This window comes from Poromitra crassiceps, assembly GCF_964638095.1.
Source record: "Poromitra crassiceps genome assembly, chromosome: 8".
NCBI lineage: Eukaryota > Metazoa > Chordata > Actinopteri > Beryciformes > Melamphaidae > Poromitra > Poromitra crassiceps.
In genome coordinates this window covers 30,733,623-30,752,612 of record NC_139629.1, presented here as the reverse complement: position 1 = coordinate 30,752,612, position 18,990 = coordinate 30,733,623, and the positions used below count along the sequence as shown (strand labels likewise).

The 18,990-nt window shown below is 45.8% G+C and overlaps 1 protein-coding gene and 1 pseudogene across 2 annotated transcripts in view; both read left to right on the top strand.

Annotated features, from left to right (window-relative positions):
• Positions 1-3,631, top strand: LOC310780644 (centrosomal protein of 131 kDa pseudogene; annotated as a pseudogene). Its single transcript has 2 exons — positions 1-23; positions 1,702-3,631. The product of its transcript is annotated as a centrosomal protein of 131 kDa pseudogene (transcript).
• Positions 3,632-10,568: 6,937 nt separating this feature from the next.
• The window catches only part of ppip5k2 (diphosphoinositol pentakisphosphate kinase 2), a gene marked incomplete at both ends in the record, with an annotated part of 86,684 nt that continues 78,262 nt past the window's right edge, over positions 10,569-18,990 (top strand). The window contains 3 exons of the mRNA XM_083641162.1: positions 10,569-10,742; positions 11,825-12,020; positions 16,078-16,168. Coding sequence (XP_083497288.1) covers positions 10,569-10,742; positions 11,825-12,020; positions 16,078-16,168 — 461 coding nt within the window. The remainder of the gene's footprint in view (positions 10,743-11,824; positions 12,021-16,077; positions 16,169-18,990) is intronic.

Sequence of the window (18,990 nt, the reverse complement as noted above, 5' to 3'; positions counted from 1 at the left end):
ATGGGAGGTACGGTGGTGCAGTGGTAAGCACTATCGCCTCACAGCTCGAAGGTCGTGGGTTCGATTCCCACCTGGACCGATGTGAACACTGGAGGAATGCGTGCCCGTCCGCATGTCCTCGAGTGCCCACCGCCCGGGTGGGGTCGGCAAAATGGCCTTTCTGTGTGGAGTTTGCATGTTCTCCCCGTGCCTCCCGGGGGTTTCCTTCATATAGGAACCCCCTTCACAAAAACATGCAACATCCTGGTTGCTTATATGGTTCCTCCTCTGATCGTTAAGGGCGCCTGTTCAGAGGGAGGGGAACTGGTTGGAATAGCGTGAACCTCCCACGTGCTATGTCCTACCGGTGAAGCTCCCTCGGGCAGGTGAAAAGAAGCGGCTGACTTGACTGCCCATGTCTCGGAGGATGCATGGAATCAGTCTCGGCTCTCCCCAGATCGGCAGAGGATCGAGTAGCAACCAGGATTGAGTAATCAAATGAGCACTAAACGGGGGATAAAATGGGATAAAAAAATCGGGAAAAAAGAACATTAAAAAAAAAAAAAAAAAAAAAAAAAATGTAAATATGACACCTGAGATAGCAGATGACAAATGATAGCGTGAATAAGTGAAAGTTACTGTTTAGTTCAATACCTCACGTTCAATCTAAGAGACCCAATTATGTAGCGAATTAAGCACAAAACAAAATTGTTCCTCTTAATCACTTTATCAACACAGTATAAATAAATGCTATGTCCTGCGATTTGCATTTGATGTACTGTATTCTATCAGGTGCTGTTGCTTTTTTAATAGGCCTACATTAGGTCTACATGGTGCATTTTTTATATTTTCTTTCCTTTTTTTAATATTTTGTTGTAAGCTAAGGTTAACAATTTCATCACTTGTTTCATTGTCATTGGCCTGTTAATTATATATAATTTTTTTATATGCATAACCAAATAAGTGAAGAAATGAATTAGAAATTAAATAATAAAAAGAAAAACAGACGAAAAATCTTGGCCCTCGTGCCGACCTCCCTCGCTGCTTGACGGCTCCCACTTCCAATCCTGCTCGACGGCCTTCTGTGGTGTTTTCTTCTTCTTCTAATGGCTTTCTGGCAGACTGGATGCCTTGCGGCACATTGCTGCCTCTCACAGTTGGATGGTCTCACTCTAGACCTGGTTCTTCTTCTTCTTCTTTCAAGTTTCCAGTGTTTCTCACACCTTCTCAATCTTGGCTGTTGCGCTTCATCTCATGTTCCTCTGCTCCTCATCCCTCCTGAGCAACGTGCCTTCACCTTCATGAAGGGGTCCTCCGTTAATAGAGATTTCAGCCCAGGGGTGGAAGCCATCTTCTTCTTCTTCTGTGGTGTTTTATGGCAGTTGGCATCCTTTATGTTGCATTACCACCTTCTTCTGGATTTATCCATCCACTGTTTCCCTACATTCTGTCAAGTTCCATTCCAAGCCCTTAACTCTGCAATTCGATCTCCGGTTCTCCTTTCCGGCGGAAGCCATCGTCCTCGTCATGTTTTTTTTATGGCACTTGGCATCCTTTATGTTGCATTACCGTGATGATGATGTCATCAGTGATGTCACTCAAGCAATTGTGATGTCATCAGTGAGTGATGTCATCAGTGATGATGTCATCAGTGATGTCACTTGAGCAATTAAAAAAATATTTTGCTACTATAATAGGGTGGCGTGTATACTACTATAATAGGGCCCAGTCTAAAACCACCCTCAACCAACTGCTGGACACCCTGAAGCTGCTAGAGGAGGAGCCAGAGAGATTATCGGAGCCCAAGAGCTACCGCAAAGGCAGATATCAGTCGATAGACGAGGACGGAGAGTCCAACTCTCTGACCACAGACAACCTGGAGCGTCACAGCCAGCTGATCCACAACCCTGCGTTGCCAGATGGGGGTGCCCTGCTCTCCGAGGCTAAGCTGCAGAGCATCATGAGCTTCCTGGATGAGATGGAGAAGTCCGAACAGGAGAGGCCATGCTCTGTCACGTCAGGGTCATACAGAGAGGTGGTTTTGTCTGAGGATGAGCTGGTCGGCGTGAAGCAGGCGTCGGCTACCGCCGCTGAAATTGACGGCTCCATGATGAGACTCAAACAGGAGCTGGACGAGAAGAGACGCACCATCAACATGCTGCAGACTGCACTGACCCAGCATAGGGCGCTGATGTTGAGACGTGTGACGGAAATGGAGAAGGAAATGAACAGAAACTTCCAGCTCCAGACGGAACAATATGAAGCCAGTATCCAGAGACACCTGACCTTCATCGACCCACTGATCAGTGATAAAAAGGCTCTGAGCGAGTGCTATGATAAAGTGTTGGGAGAACTGAAGCAGGTGTACCAGAAGTACAAGAAGAAGATCGCCCAGATGCAGGAGCAGCATGAAATGAAGATGAAGAAGCTGAAAGACCTGATGAGGGCCACAGAGAAGGTCCGTCGGGAGAAATGGAACGACGAAGAAGCCAAGAAGCTCAAAGAGATCACTGTCAAAGGTCTGGAGTCAAAGGTCTGGAGCCAGAGATCCAAGCACAAGCAGGAGCTGAAGAAGCTGCAGGTCCTCCACGAGGCGGAGCTGGTGCAGTTGGACAACAGGGCAACCCAGCACTACGTCCGCCAGTGCGAGGAGCTCCGCCAGCAGCTGGAGAGGAAGAAGGTGGAGCAGTGCCAGAGAGAGAGGGAGCTGGCCAAGCAGAGATATGAGAAGCAGCTCCAGGAGGAGCAGCTGTCGTTGCAGCAGCATAGGATATGTCTCTACAAGGAGGTGGCTGATGAGAAGGAGAGGCTGGCCCAGCTGGCTGCTAGGCAACGAGCGGAGCTGGAGGACAACATCTCTCTGGCCCGGCGAACCCTCCGAGAGGAGCTGAACAAGACTAAAGAGGAGCAGGAGAGGAGACATCAGATGGAGATAAAAGCATTACAGGAACGCCTCGAGATTGAAAAGCAGACCTGGGAAGAAAACTACAAGGAAAAAAATGAAGCGCCGCTGCTGAGCCGGGAACGTGAACTCAAAGAGGAAGTGCTGCGAGGATGTGATAAGGAGATCGAGCTCGCCATCCAGAGGCTGGAGGAAGAGACCAGCAGAGCCAGAGAGGAGTGTCACAGGGCAGCCGAAAACAAGGTGAAGTGTGTGAGGGAGAAGTACAAGGTTGAGCGGAGAGAGCTGGAGCGGTCCGAGAGGGCGGCCGTGGAGAAACAGCAGGAACTGAGGAAGAGACAGATGGAGACGGATGGAGAGCTGATCAGAGTACAGGGCCTGCTCAGACAGAGAGAACGTCAGATTGAGAATGTCACACAGACTAGGGCCAAGCTGGCAGAGGAGCGCCCTAGCCTGGCGGAGGTGATCAGGCAGGAGTTTGCCGAGCAGGTGATGATGATGGAGGAGGAGAAGTGCAGGATGAAGGTGGAGGTGTCAGAGGTGTCGGAGGAGCTGCGGCTGGAGTTGGAGAGAGTCACCAGGGAGAAGGAGGAGGAGCTGGCTGAGGTAGACCAACGTGTGAAGACAGCATTCTTGAAGAAGGAAGAAACTATCACGAATCTTCGGAAGCAGCTTGAGGCTGTTCTGAAGAGGGCAGATCACCTGGAGGCCTTGTGGGAACAGCCAAGGAAGCAGCTGCTAGAGAAGTGACTGATGGAAAGGCCAGGTCTGATCTCTCTGGAGCGCTCTCCATCGCCCCCAACTTCTCTCTCCACGCCCTATCCATTGTGTTTTCTTTCTCAACCTTTATAATGGGTGTGTGATGTGTTTTTATATTTAAATTAGCAGCCAGTACTCTCTCGTAACGGACAAGCCCGTCTTTTATTGTCACACGAACACCACAATACATGCATGCGGCCGCAACACACTCATGCTGACGGTGGCCGGTGAAAAGTGTCCTCTGCATTTAACCCATCCAGGCATGTCCTTTCCTCCGGGGGGGCAGGCCAGGAGCAGTGGCCGCTTTCTCGTACAGCGCCCGGGGACCAAGTTCGGATGTTGTCGTCACTGGTCGGATGACGATGACGATCTGATCTTCTGCATGTTTTTGGTGGGGGGGTTATATACGGAGGAACCCCCTGGGGGTACGGGGAGAACATGCAAACTCCACACAGAGAGAAAGGCCCTTACGACGAGATACCCCACCTGGGCAGTAGGCACTGAAGATATGGGGGGGGACACAACCACAGCGCCCACAGTGTCCCAGGCGAGAATCGAACTCAGGACCTTCTGACTGTGAGGCGACAGCGCTTACCACTGAGCCACCGTGCCCCAGTATGACAAGATGGAACCCATGTGACATCTTGCTGCAAATCCCTTTCTCTTAAATTCCACAAACCAGGTCACTGTTTTCTTCAGCTGAGCTTCACTGGAGCCGAAAGGCTATTTCTTCCATTCTTCCCCTTCTGGAGGAGGAATGCTGCCGTTTTTGTGAGCGTACCACCTTCCCCTCCACTCTGCGGGAGCAGGAAAGCTTCCTTGGAGTGGGAGAGGGTGGGGGTTGTTCTCAAGGCCTTGGGATTGTCCCTTTGGTCGACTGTGCGTGCTGTTACCTTGGTGTCAAGAGGCCAGTTTGAACACTCAATGTGCAGCAACCGTAGCACCAGTCCAGTACTGTCAGTGGTTCTCAAATGTTTTCACATGAAGGACCCCTAAACCCCCTGACAAAGATTAGACAACATCCATTTGATAGGATTTTGTGCCATGGTCCCATATAATAAGATTGATGCTTTTAGATGTTTTATTACAGAACGTGTATAAAACCCATGAACAAAATAGTCATTGTGTTACTTATGAATGGAATTATAGTGCAAACAAAATTACCCCCCTTTTGGCTGGGGACCCCCTGGAACCCTCAAGGACCCCCATTTGAGAACCAAGTGTATATAACCACACACACACACACACACACACACACGCACGCACGCACGCACGCACGCACGCACACATACAAAATTGTAAACTGCAGTACACCCTCCCAACCACTGAGCACCGAACTGATACATCCGACGCTGTGGAGCACCTAAAAACGTCAGCAGTGGCATGTGAAAAAGTGCTCGCTATTGGAAACTATGTACTATTTGGGAGTGCCAGGGCACCCACATCTTGGATAACAACATTGTCTCAGAGGTGGGTACAGCTTTATTGTGATTGATAACGTGTATATCGCATGCAGCCATTTAGCCGACATTGCAGTGGATATAGCATCCGAGATGATGAGTCTCGCGTTGAGGCTAAATCTGATCATGCTTAAGATGTTTTTCAGTGCTTTTGTTGAGAGTGTTTTAACCTTTGGTTTTATTTGTTGGTTTGGTAACGCAACAGAAGCACGGAAAAAAACCCTGCGGAAAACTGTAACCATCACCAGCAAGCTGCTGGGCTTTACTGACCAGTCTAGAAGACATCTACAGATCCAGGTCTCTCAATAAAGCAGATAAAATCATCTCTGACCCCAAGCACCCTCTGTGCTCAGCCTTCGACCTGCTGCCTTCCGGGCATAGATTTAGGCAGCCAGCCTTCTCAAAAAAGAGGTCCAAACAATCATTTATACCACAGGTGATTAAAACCCTGAACGGTGAGATCAAACCTTATGAGTTAGTTTAACTCTGTCTAGCAAGCAGGTCTAGCCAGTACACGACTTTATTCATTTCACATAGTGTTGTGACCAACAGTTGCTGTAGTGTTTTGATAGAGCACTGTGTTTTGTTTTGATTTGATTTTCTTATGCTGTTGATGTTATGTTGTCCCATGTATTGTGCCTGTTGTCCTGTAACAACGCCAACAATGATGATTCCTACCGAAAACTAATTTCCCCACGGGGACAATAAAGTACCTACTAGCTACTACTACTACTAGCCTACTACTACGATAGTCAGGCAGGTCTAGTGATTGCGCAACCTCCATCTTGTGCCGTCTCGCTCGAGCTGCGCTAAGATCCCAAGATGGCGACAGGCCACAAAACCGGAGTCCATAACCAATGGGTGACGTCATGGCAACTACATCCATATTATTTATTTACAGTCCATGGTCTTAACTCATTGAGTGCCAATGACGACAGTTGTCGTCAATTCGAATACTAGAGTGCCAAAGACGACGATTGTCGTCAATTGCCTTTTTTGACGGTGGGACGTGGATCAAAGCCTTATGTATGTCCTGTACAAATATTGTAGCTATTGAAGCTGTATAACCTATTTTACGGACTCATCAGGTGGCGACAGTGCTCTCCAGATTAGAGAAATGTCCGAAATATAGCCTGAAAAAGCCCCCTGATCAAAGAGAAAGCGCTCATGCTGCAGCCCAGAGCCATGTAGATTGCTCTGGCTGCAACTGACGATGCCTGGCAACAGCAGTCAATCCGCGCACACAACTGAGCTCCTCTGCCTCTGTCTGTCTGTCTGTCTGCATAGTTTCTTCACACGATTAGCCGCCAGAAAGGCAGCACCCGACGCCGAAGTGCCAAGCCTTTCCCTGCAGTCCGGCAGCGCGACAAGGAAATGCTCCTTGTCGTGCTGCCTGGGAGGCGGCGCACAAAAAGCACTCCGAAAATAGACGCTGGGTGCGTGAGGCTGTGTGTTACTAGTGTGGGGAGGAGTTTGTAGCTGAGGGGGGGAGAGGGGGGTGGGGCACCCAGGGCAGCACACAACTACACCACGTCACTACATCAGAAAATATTAGCTAGAGTCAGTGAATGTGCTTGAAATGCTGCATTTCACAAAAGGCTGAATATCTCAGCTTCTAGATAGAAATGCCTGTATTTGCTGTTTTTGACCTATCTTCTCCGGCTGATAACTAAAGAACGGAAAATGGTATCAATAAACTTTTTTTTGCTGATGATACAATAGAGTCTCCTTGTTCTTTTTGCGTGTTCGGTGTTTACATAGTAATATCACATTCTCGAGAAATCACTGAAAACGCTCTGAAACTCTGGCACTGGGAGCGTCCGTTCTCCAAAGTGGCTGGCACTCAATGAGTTAATTTGACTTTTACCACACTATAAAGTTACTTTCTCATTCTGATAGCAAAATGTTTACCATGAAGTTGTAGAGGAATGTGGGATCGAATTCACCATGATGGACAGTGCCCTTTAACACTGTGGGTTGTGGGAGGTGATATGGTGGGTGTGTAGATATAGGAGGAGGTTACCTGGTGGTGGTGGTTGGTGTGTGTTTGGAATAAACGGCGTGAGTGCCAAATCAAGCTCCTTCATCCTGCCTGTTCTCTGCGCCTCTAAAAAGTATTCTCTTTCGATTACAATAATAGCCTACTAATAATACAATTAATAATACAATTATTAATTAATTATATAAAGGTAATAATAATAATAATAATAATACATGCAGGCTTGACTGATCTCAGGCGGAGAGTGAAGGATTTATGGTGGAAAAACATGTAGTTTTGGTTGAACTGAATATGAAGGACCTCATGACTTATTTAACATCTATAGCCTATTAATTGTTTTATTATTGTTTATTTTTGTTACGAAATATTGCAAGAGTACCCCTACACGCAGGTCAAGTGTTGCCAGTTCTCACGGGAGAAACAAGCAATAACTAGTCTGGGCACCTTTCACCCCGCTTTTTGTCATGGGGGGCGTAAACCACGGAACCAGAATGAACACCGGAAGGAAGTGTGCCAAAAAACGTCTTTGTTGCCGTTACCTTGACGTCTCTTTCCTCGATTAATTGTCTGATGCAAAGCTTCTGTATTGGCTTAAAATATGTGAGATTGTGAATCCGCAATGTTTCTACAAGAACTTCTTCAAAAAATCAGTTCGGTCCGTCCATCTTTTGTTTTGTTGTTTGCCGTTCTGATACGTTGAATGAATGAATGAATGAATGAATGAATGAATGTTTATTTCGAACATTAACATAAAAGACAATATAAAAAATAATAAGTATAATAATAATAGGCCTACACAATACATTAAAAACATTTTAAAACAAAAAAAGGAAAAAACATAATAATGTACAATATTAATCATAATTGCAATAAAAATAACAGTATTTGTTCGAAAAGGAGTAGGAATGAAGCCTCTGCTTATCTGGTCCTACCCCTATTTAATTCCAAAATAAACTTAAATCAGGTCTCTGTCTACATTCTATTTTATTACTTTTCATATTTTCTTATTTCCCTTTTAACCTGGGCCATAATGTACCCTATTACCATGTGCCCTCACCCCTCACCCCCCCCCCGCCGCCTCCTCTTCTCTGTATCCCTCAATCATCATATTTTTAAACTTTTTCTTAAACAGTATAATAGTTCTATTTTGTTTTATTTCATCATCCAAACTGTTTCACAGAGTCACTCCACCAAATGAAATGCTCATGCTCTTCAAATTTTGTGTCTAATTGTCAAGTTAACGTAAAAGTTGACGAGCTATATCCGCTTGTTACTTCCTGTCTAGGGCGGGCTCTAGGCCGGAACCAGGCAGGGTGACAACATCAATTGTGAACGGAGGCCGGCCAGGCTCTTTCTCGCCGAGAAGAGCCTGGTGACGCGAGGTTTAAGCAATAACCAGGTCGCGTGTTTCTCTCGCGAGATCTGGCAACACTGGCAGGCAGGTCCAGCAGAGGTAACAGCTAGCATCGCCAGGCTATCAAATCAAATCAAACGTTCTAGCGGATTTCAATTGAATGGGACTTCTCGTAAATAAGGTAAGATACATTTTCCATTTGTTTTCCATAGGGGTGGTAAAGTCATTTAAACGGCACCCAGAGGTCAACCACGTGTGGTATTTGGCAGGAAGTGGAAGCAAACGGCAATAACGTTAGCTATGTTAGGGTATCCAGCCATGTCACGTGCTTAAAGCTGTGTTGACAATGCTGTTGCTGTTGTTAGCCATTCGTTCCAATGCAAAGTGCTTTGTGTTCTCGTCCCTTTTGTATTTGGGGTTATCAGGAGTACCCTGATTCAGCCAGAGGAATCAGTAAAGCATCACACATAAGGCCCGGTTAAATGTGTAACTTAACGTTAGCTTAGTGAATATTTGACCCACTCCAACAGCATCTTTTCTCCGCGTAATAGCCTAACGTTATGCTCTGAGGCCCCGGCTTGACATGTATCCTAGAGATGATGAACTAGCTAGTCGCATCCCAGTTTCTGCTGTTGTAAACAAGTGTTAAAGGGACAGTTCACCCAAAAATGAAAATCCTGTCATCGAGATAAAGGCCACACTGATGCAAACATACATTTGGCTGAGTTAGCTGCACAATGCACATTACTCCAGTGATTAAATAAATCCATGTCCTGTAAAAATACTGATCCTCCTCAGTTTAGGGAAAGGGTTCATACATACCAGTGATGAATCATGATGATGATCAATTTAATCTATGTGTCAGGTGGTCCAGTATTTTCGTGATGAGAGCAGGCAACTGACAAATAGGCAGGCACTATCTATTATAATAATAAGATTAATATTAATAATAATAATTCATATGATCATATCAATGATATGATCATATTAATTATGAGATGGTTAAATAAAATACTGAAATTGAGAAGTTTTTGGTTATTTATTTGTTTTGGGTAAATTTATTGTTATATAATAAAAATATTAAATAAAAAATAATCGTTAGATTAATCGACTAATCGAAAAAATAATCGTTGGATTAATCAATAAAAAAAATAATCGTTTGGGACAGCCCTAGACTGATGTGTTTATTAGTTACTTCAAAGTGCTTTTTCATTAGCTATTTCTGTTATTTTGGTATTTGGTGTATTACTACTTGAATTTGTGATTTGGGGCCTGAACATTGCTGCTATTGTGTGTTTATGAATGTGTGCTTGTGGGGTGTGTTTTCTCTTCCAGATCAGAGTATCAGAGAGCTGAGCACCATGCTGGATCTTGAGCAGCACACCAATGGGGATACAGGCTCCAGCAATGCCTGGGTGACCTTGTAACGCAGTGACCAGTGCCACACCAGGACCAACTGGACATGCAGTGACCAGTGCCACACCAGGACCAACTGGGCATGCAGTGACCAGTGCCACACCAGGACCAACTGGACATGCAGTGACCAGTGCCACACCAGGACCAACTGGGCATGCAGTGACCAGTGCCACACCAGGACCAACTGGACATGCAGTGACCAGTGCCACACCAGGACCAACTGGACATGCAGTGACCAGTGCCACACCAGGACCAACTGGACATGCAGTGACCAGTGCCACACCAGGACCAACTGGACATGCAGTGACCAGTGCCACACCAGGACCAACTGGACATGCCCTATTTCCTCAGTTCAGTGCACCTCAGAGAGTAATAATAAATAAATAATGATCATAAATGGAACTTGTATAGCACTTTTCAAGAACTCAAAGACGCTTGAGTAGAGTAGGTGGTTGTGAGGTGAGAGACCCGGGGAGACAGATGCAGTTTTGGGTTGTGCAGAGGTAGTGGGAGGTAGACATGTCTTCTGTGTAGAGCTGGGGAGACAGATGCAGAGGTAGTGGGAGGTAGACATGTCTTCTGTGTAGAGCTGGGGAGACAGATGCAGAGGTAGTGGGAGGTAGACATGTCTTCTGTGTAGACCTGGGGAGACAGATGCAGAGGTAGTGGGAGGTTGTGCAGAGGTAGTGGGAGGTAGACATGTCTTCCTCCAGAGGAGAACCTCCCGATGTCAGGGAGCATCCGCGCTTCTTCGTGGGCTGCGATGACGCCGAGGCGGAGGAGCTGCTGGAGCCCGGGCGAGTCCTCGGGTACGACTGCCTCTATGAGAATGTTGAGGAAGAAGAGGAAGACGAAGAGGAGATGTATGACTCGGTGAGTATATATATATATATATATAATATTTGTACGAAACACGTCTAAGGGGTGTCTGGGTAGTGTGGAGGTCAAAGTATATATATATATATATACCGTATTTCCCCAAATAGTAGCCCGGGCGTTTAATACGCAAAATCGATTTGGACCCCAGGCGTTTAAAAGAACCAGGCGGCTATTTGCTGCAGGCGTTTATTTATTTTTGCACCGACCTGCACCAGGCCATTATTCGGTGACAGTTCCTGTCCAGCATGTTTTTAGTGCAAAGGTCCTCACTCCCATCAACTGCCACCGTCAGCCCACACACCTTGGAGGATACCAAAAATCAGCAATCAGCCGTGGCTACCTACCCTGTAGCCTACACACACACACACACACACACACACACACACACACACACACACACACACACACACACACACACACACACACACACCTGAATAATAGATGCCATGGTAACACTAAATGGGGCATTTGGCACTGCAACAATGCACTTGCAAATAAGATGACGTTGACCGACGCAATTCTATCAACCCCAGCAAATAGGCTATGACCAGTCTGAACATAGCCACATCCCAAACACACTACAACAACTTGCAAAAACACTACACACACCACGGCGGGTGCTGATTAAACATAGTCACACACAATCATTACGCACGTGTTGTGATTTATGCAGTCCTGTTAATGTTTTGTTTTAGTCCCATCTATGTTGCTGTGTGTCTGTAACTTGATGTTGTCATGTTACGTTTTTTCACGTTGCTGACCCTGTCTTGGCTAGGTCTCACTTGTAAAAAAGGGTTTCAACCTCAATGTGACTTCCTGGTTAAATAAAGGTTAAATAAAAAATAAAAATAAGAGTAAGACATAATTGTCTAGCATAGCATTAACCAAGTCAATATACTGTCGTCCACAAGTAAAGGGGTTCAAATCACTTCAATGTCCAATGACTGGATGGTAGATCATCTGAGTTACATCTGGTCAGCAGGAAATTGTAGTCCATGCAGAAACAAGTTTAAAAACTACACAACATAACCAACTTGATTGGATGTAATTGTTTGGGTTTTTTCGTCCGTCTCCAGCCACCAGAGAGGCAAATCGTGGTGGGCATCTGTGCCATGTCCAAAAAGTCCAAGTCCAAACCCATGAAGGAGATCCTGGAGCGTCTGTGTCTCTTCAAGTACATCACTGTGGTCACCTTTGAGGAGGACGTTATCCTCAACGAGTCCGTCAACAACTGGCCTCTCTGCGACTGTCTCATCTCCTTCCACTCCAAAGGTAGAATATTCTGCACATTGTGATACTCTGTCACTACAGGCTCTTCCATAAGGTCTTCTAATTAGCCGTTTGTTAAACAATTTCCAGCCGACTACTTTTTCTTTCAATTATTCCAAACAGTCAATTCCACCAACATGTGATGTAAACGGCCTGTTTTCCACCTCTCGTCTGCTTTGTTCAGTGCATAATGCTGGTTGGGGGTTTCTTTTGTTGAATTTCACAATGCATTTTGTTTGGAGAAATTGCTGGGTAAACCTGGCTGCATTTTGTTTTGGGGAGATTGCTGGTTAAATCTGGCTACCCTGCTTTTGTCTTGCAAACATATTCTTGCTCAATCAGTGTAGAGAGCAGGATACTGGAATTTCATTCTTTTGGTTAAAGTGTGTTGATAGCTTATGGCCCATTTCCACCGCTGGTATCAACGCGGCCCCGCCCAGCTCGTCTCGCTTTTTTGTCTCATTCCACCGATCAAAAACGTGGACAGCCCGGGTTGAGTCGGGGTTGAGTCGTGCTGCTTTTGGTCCCTGCTTTGTTGAGGTTCCAGCGCTGTGAACCCGGTACCATACGGTGACGTGAAAACACTGCAGACGACTGATTGGTCAGGCAGAATCGTGTTTACTCTATCTACTGACTGTCAATGCTGCATACCAGTTTAGTGGGGCTTACCTTCTCTTCTGTTATGTTATTTCCATCACTCTTTTGTGTTGCTGCCTTCGGCTCTGGTGAAATAAAATCAATCTCCTTACTCAGCTTTAACATGACGGTGGTTTTCAATTGTTTTGAGAGAAAAAAAAGTCCGCTCCTCAGGCAGCCCTTGTAGTTGTGTGCAGCGTCGGCTGCGCTAGGCCGCAGGCGGGGCTTTAGTGAAGGCGCGGTCTTGCCTGGTGAGAGGCCGCCGGGGTACAGGCTTCACTCTGTAGCGCAACCCCCGTCCTCCGCGCAGCGCATGCATGTGAGTTTGACTAACAACAAAGTGATATCCATTCTCCTGGCCGATTGTCACATTTGCCCATGTACACTGTAGGTCATTTAGAGGCACCAGTATTTCATAAACAGTTTAAAAGTTCTGTGGATGGATTTCATTTTAATGTTCTATGTTATAGCCTACTTCGGTTATGAGCGGAGGGCAGATATGCGGTCGCTATGACGACCAGGTGTGGGCGGGGGTGGAAGCAAAACATCCATCGGGTCGAAGCGAGTAGAGCCGAGTGGTGACGAGCTGTGCAGGGCTGTAAAATGTGGTGGAAATGAGCCATTAGTGTACAACAGGGCTTGGAAAGAAAGGCCTGTGTATGATGCAAAGTACAAATGCTTGGCTAAATTTCGTCTACAGCAGTAAGAGGATTTTTTGCAAAATTGCTCTTTCTCCTTATGCAAATCTTTTATTTTGGCATTTTAACACATTGAATGCCAGCCATGTTTTCATTCCTGTAGGTAAGTTGTGCCAGGGGTGTTTTTGACGATTCTGGCTCATTTTACAACAGCCGAGGATTCTTTTCTGTTAAGAATTCATGAACACCAATCATCTAAAAATAACTAATAGAATGTGTGCTTTCTCTGTCTAAAAGAGTTAGTTTGCAGAGTTAGTAGTTATGTAGATATTAGCCGTTGAGTACAGCATGGTTTCAGCGTCTGGAAATTTATTCAGAGATAAATGGCTTTTTGTGAAACAGTCACTTTAACCATTCATTTTTGGCATCAGTAAGACCGTCAGACATTCTAAACAATAGTTTTGAACAGTAATTTCCTCCATAACAACAGGAAACACCCCTCTCATTCAAACTCCTCCCTCCGTGTGTCTTCTCCTCCTTCCTCCTGGCTGTACAGCGGGCGTGTCAGAAGCGCTTTTGCTGCTGCCTGCCTGTGTGCCTGCCTGCCTGCTTGCCTGCGTGCGGACGCTCCTTGTGCGAGTCAAGATGGGCCGGGGAATGCGTGGGCGATGGGCAGATGTTGATTCTGGCCTTTCTGAGGTGTTTCAAAGTGTGTTTCACCTATGATCTATTTTGCAAATCGCTCTCCGCTCTCTGTGTGCTGCTGCCGGTGCGCGGCCGCTCTCAGGCAAGACAAGTCTTGAATGGATTACTGTAAAATCGCCACGGCATTTCCTTGAACGGCTTGGTCCCGCGGCAGTTTTTTCTTTGATTTCGGTCGTCTGGGGGAGCACTGTCAACACTTAGTGGGTCGGTAAAATAGATTATACACATTATCTTGCTCCAATAGTGATCTCGAAGATGTAAAAGTTGTTGATTGATGTCCCACCGTCAAAAAAAAAAAATGTTTATGTAAGACGAGTAAACTCGGCTCTGGCACTTAAGCGTTGGATTATGTAAGACGAATTATTTCGGCTATGGCACTTAAAGAGCATGGGGCAGGTTAGAGACCCCAATCAGTCAATGTGTAGGTGAATTATGGAGGAACTCGATTTTCACATTAAGACACTTACATATACACTACAGTGACTTCTGGGGTCGTTTTATTTTTTTAACTTTTATTTTGACATCTTGGATCCCAAAACTCCGACGTCACAGTGGGGAGTCGCCAGGCATGACCGTCTGTCCCTCTGTCTGTCCCTCTGTCTGTCGTCACTTAGGTCAGGGCTGTCAGTCACACACTATGGATGCTAACGCCGGTTTTCAGGAGGAAGAGGAGGTAGCAAATGTTTATGTACATGAATACGATGGCCTCAGCCTAATTTTGACAGTGAAAGAGAGCAGGAACAGCCCAGCTATGAAACAACGGACCGCGGAGAGAGTTGAGAAAGCAAGCGAGGCGAGCGGAGGCGGGCCGAGGTGCGGACTGTAATTCGATACACACACACGCACGCACGCACACACACACACACACACACACACACACACACACGCACACACACACACACGCGCGCAAAAGTGACGTATGTGTCCAGCCATCTGGCCGAGTTTTCGAAGTCCCGAACACAGTGAGAAAACCTCCCGAAGCTGCTGCAGAGCAGAGCAGAGCAGAGCAGAGCAGAGCAGAGCAGCGGTGCTGTGCGGGGAGGAAAGAGCCGCAGCCTCCCCCTCCCTCGAGTGAAGAGAGAGCGTGTCACACAGCGTAGACACACACACACACACACACACACACACACACACACACACACACACACACACACACACACACACACACACACACACACACACACACACACACACACACACACACACACACACACACACACACACACACCGAGAGAGAGAGAGAGAGAGAGAGGGGGACTGACGGAGGGCCCCTCCACTCGCTCTTTCCCCTCCCTCCCTCCCGGAGCGAGTGAGAGAGACGAAAAAGAGAGATAGAGAGCGTGTCACCGCGCAGACAGCAGGTACACACACACACACACACCGAGTGAGAGAGAGAGAGAGAGCGAGTGAGAGAGAGAGAGAGAGAGAGAGAGAGAGAGAGAGAGATAGAAAGAGTGTCACGCAGACAGGCAGCAGCAGCAGAGTGGAGCTGACTTGTTATCTGCATCTGCATGCAGGAACCTGGCGACACCCGACCCAAAACTCACTGACAACGACTTACTACAGGCAGCTACTGACTAAATGACTAACTATATACTAAAAACTAACTAGTGATTAACCTACCAACTAACCGACCGACTAACTGGCTGACTGATTGACTTTGACTAGCGTAGTACCTGACCTGACTATCTGTCCTGAATATGCGACTGATTTGACCATGCAGTGGGAGGGGAGAGGGACACACGCACGCGGGAGCCACTCCCCACTGTGACGTAGCAGGCTTTTTCTTGTCAGATTAAAAGTCTCTTATTTCCTTCTGAAAAAGGAAGGTGTTTTTCTCCATATTTTTTTTCAAACTTTTTTTTTTTTTTTTTTAATGATGCATTAACTTTTCAAATGGACATAGGGACAAGGTTAAGTATACATTTAGCAAAGGAATTACCCTGCTCCATGCTCTTTAAGGTGTTAAGAGAATCAAAATTTGCCCAATCCCCTGTCCAATTTGACAATTCCAGTTTCTCACCATAATCACGAGTTATTTTTGTTTAGCACAAGGCTTATTGTCTTTGTCATTCCACCAGGTTTTCCATTGGACAAAGCAGTGGCCTACGAGAAACTCAGGAATCCTTTTGTCATTAATGACCTGGACCTGCAGTATTGTATCCAAGACAGGTGAGTTATTGCTAAAGAAACAGTAAGGAGGTTCTGTAGTGGAAGTACTACTGTATGTGACTACTAGCCAGTAGCCACAGTACTACTGTATGTGACTACTAGCCAGTAGCCACAGTACTACTGTATGTGACTACTAGCCAGTAGCCACAGTACTACTGTATGTGACTACTAGCCAGTAGCCACAGTACTACTGTATGTGACTACTAGCCAGTAGCCACAGTACTACTGTATGTGACTACTAGCCAGTAGCCACAGTACTACTGTATGTGACTACTAGCCAGTAGCCACAGTACTACTGTATGTGACTACTAGCCAGTAGCCACAGCACTACTGTATGTGACTACTAGCCAGTAGCCACAGTACTACTGTATGTGACTACTAGCCAGTAGCCACAGCACTACTGTATGTGACTACTAGCCAGTAGCCACAGTACTACTGTATGTGACTACTAGCCAGTAGCCACAGCACTACTGTATGTGACTACTAGCCAGTAGCCACAGTACTACTGTATGTGACTACTAGCCAGTAGCCACAGTACTACTGTATGTGACTACTAGCCAGTAGCCACAGTACTACTGTATGTGACTACTAGCCAGTAGCCACAGTACTACTGTATGTGACTACTAGCCACTTGCCAGTAGCCACAGCACTACTGTATGTGACTACTAGCCAGTAGCCACAGTACTACTGTATGTGACTACTAGCCAGTAGCCACAGTACTACTGTATGTGACTACTAGCCAGTAGCCACAGTACTACTGTATGTGACTACTAGCCACTTGCCAGTAGCCAGCTCTATTTTAATTGGCATAATGTAATGTGTGAATTATGCATTCATACTTTTGTAAAAAAGAAAAGAAAAAAAGGGCGTTGTGCCAGAATAGAATGATTTTTATCCCATGAGACATCTGAATAGATGGCCTCATATGTGAATGTGCTGTGAAATGTCCGATCAGTAAAGATCAGTAAAGATCAGTAAAGGCAATGGACATGTGGTTTTAGGCCCAACATATTTCTCCTCCTTCATCCCTGTTTTCTGTAAAGCACTTTACATTACATTACATTACATTACGTCATTCGGCAGACACTTTTATCCAAAGCTACTTACAATAACACATTTTTGTCAGAAATAGAGCAATCAACTACAATGCAACACAGTCTATGACAACTACAACTTCTGTAAGGAATAGTGGTACAAGGTTAGTTTAGGTTAGTTTAGATTAGGGATGTTCATTTTGAAAATTTTCCAAAATCGATAATCGGTGAATATTAACGATCAATTATCGATCATCGATTTTATTAATACTTAGAAAATTTTCAATATTTTCAATTTTTTTTTTTTTTTTTTTTTTTTTACAAAATGAATGCCTATGGCAGAAAATACGAAAGACAACGTGTTCTCCTCAATGAACTCTTTATTTCAATGTGTCTCCTCTCCAACACTGCTGCCCCCGGCGCATGCCGGTGTGAATTTCCCATGTTTAAAACAGTTTTGTTGGCACAAAGGCCTGTGCCCAGCCAGAAAACTAGAGACTATATGAAGCTCCACCTCACGTTAGTCGGCTGTGCAATGGAGTGGGGCGAGGAGGAACGAATTCCACCCAAACCTAGTCCAAAAAAAAAAAAAAAAAAAAAAAAAAAAAAAAAAAAAAAATTAATAATTAACTCATTGAGTGCCAGCCACTTTTGGAGAACGGACGCTCCCAGTGCCAGAGTTTCAGAGCGTTTTCAGTGATTTCTCGAGGCCCACAGAATATTGTGTGATATTACTATGTAAACACTGAACACGCACAAAGAACGATGAGACTCTATTCTATCATCTGCAAAAAAAAGTTTATTGATCCCATTTTCCGTTCTTTAGTTATGAGCCGGAGAAGATAGCTTGATTCATCCAAAAAGAGCAATTTTTTTCTAGAAGCTGAGATAATTGGCCTTTTGTGAAATTAAACATTTCAAGCACACACTGACTCTGAAGCTAATCTTTTCTAATGTAGTCACACCTCAAAAATAATTTCCTTCAATAAAACAGTTTAGGCCAGGGAATTTTGTTTGGCAGAATAATATTTTTAGCTACAACCAGCAGCGCTGGCCCCTGCGTGCGCTGCTGGTTGCAGCTTCTTGCTGGTCTTGATTTGCTGCTGGTGGGCATCGGATATTCTGGCTTGCGTTTGTCAATCCTGTCCTGCTGCCTGGGTCTGTCTGGGTGTTGCGTGCTGCTCTGCGTGCCCCCCCCCCCCGCCCCGCCCCGCCCCGCCTCGCCTCAACTGCACACTCCTCCTCCTGTCTGTGGTGGCTCTCTGCTGAGTTTGCTGTGCGCACAGTGAAGGGTGCAGCTTTTTTACAGCGTTCCGCGTGTGTTTGTCACCGGCAACGATGCTTCCAGTTGAGAATAATAACTCCACGGTGTGGATGTGCGGATGTGCTGTCGCAACCGACACAGAGCGGCTCAATTGTGGGAGCAGATTGGCTGCTGCAGGCACAGCTGCAGTAACGTGCTTCAGCATATCGATGCATACGGATGCGATGCGATTTCCGTTTCCATAACGACTTCTTCTTTGTTTTTTCCTTGCCTTTCTGTTATGTGGAGAGCACTGTCGCCACCTAAGGGTTCTGTAAAATAGGTTATAGACCTCCAATAGCTACAATAGTTGTACCAGAGATGTATCAGGGATTGATCCACGTCCCACCGTCAAAAAACGCAATTGACGACAACCGTCGTCATTGGCACTCTACGTCAGTATTTGAATTGACGACAGCTGTCGTCATTGGCATTCAATGAGTTAAAAAATCGATCCAAATGCCACAGGATCGATTCCAATCCTT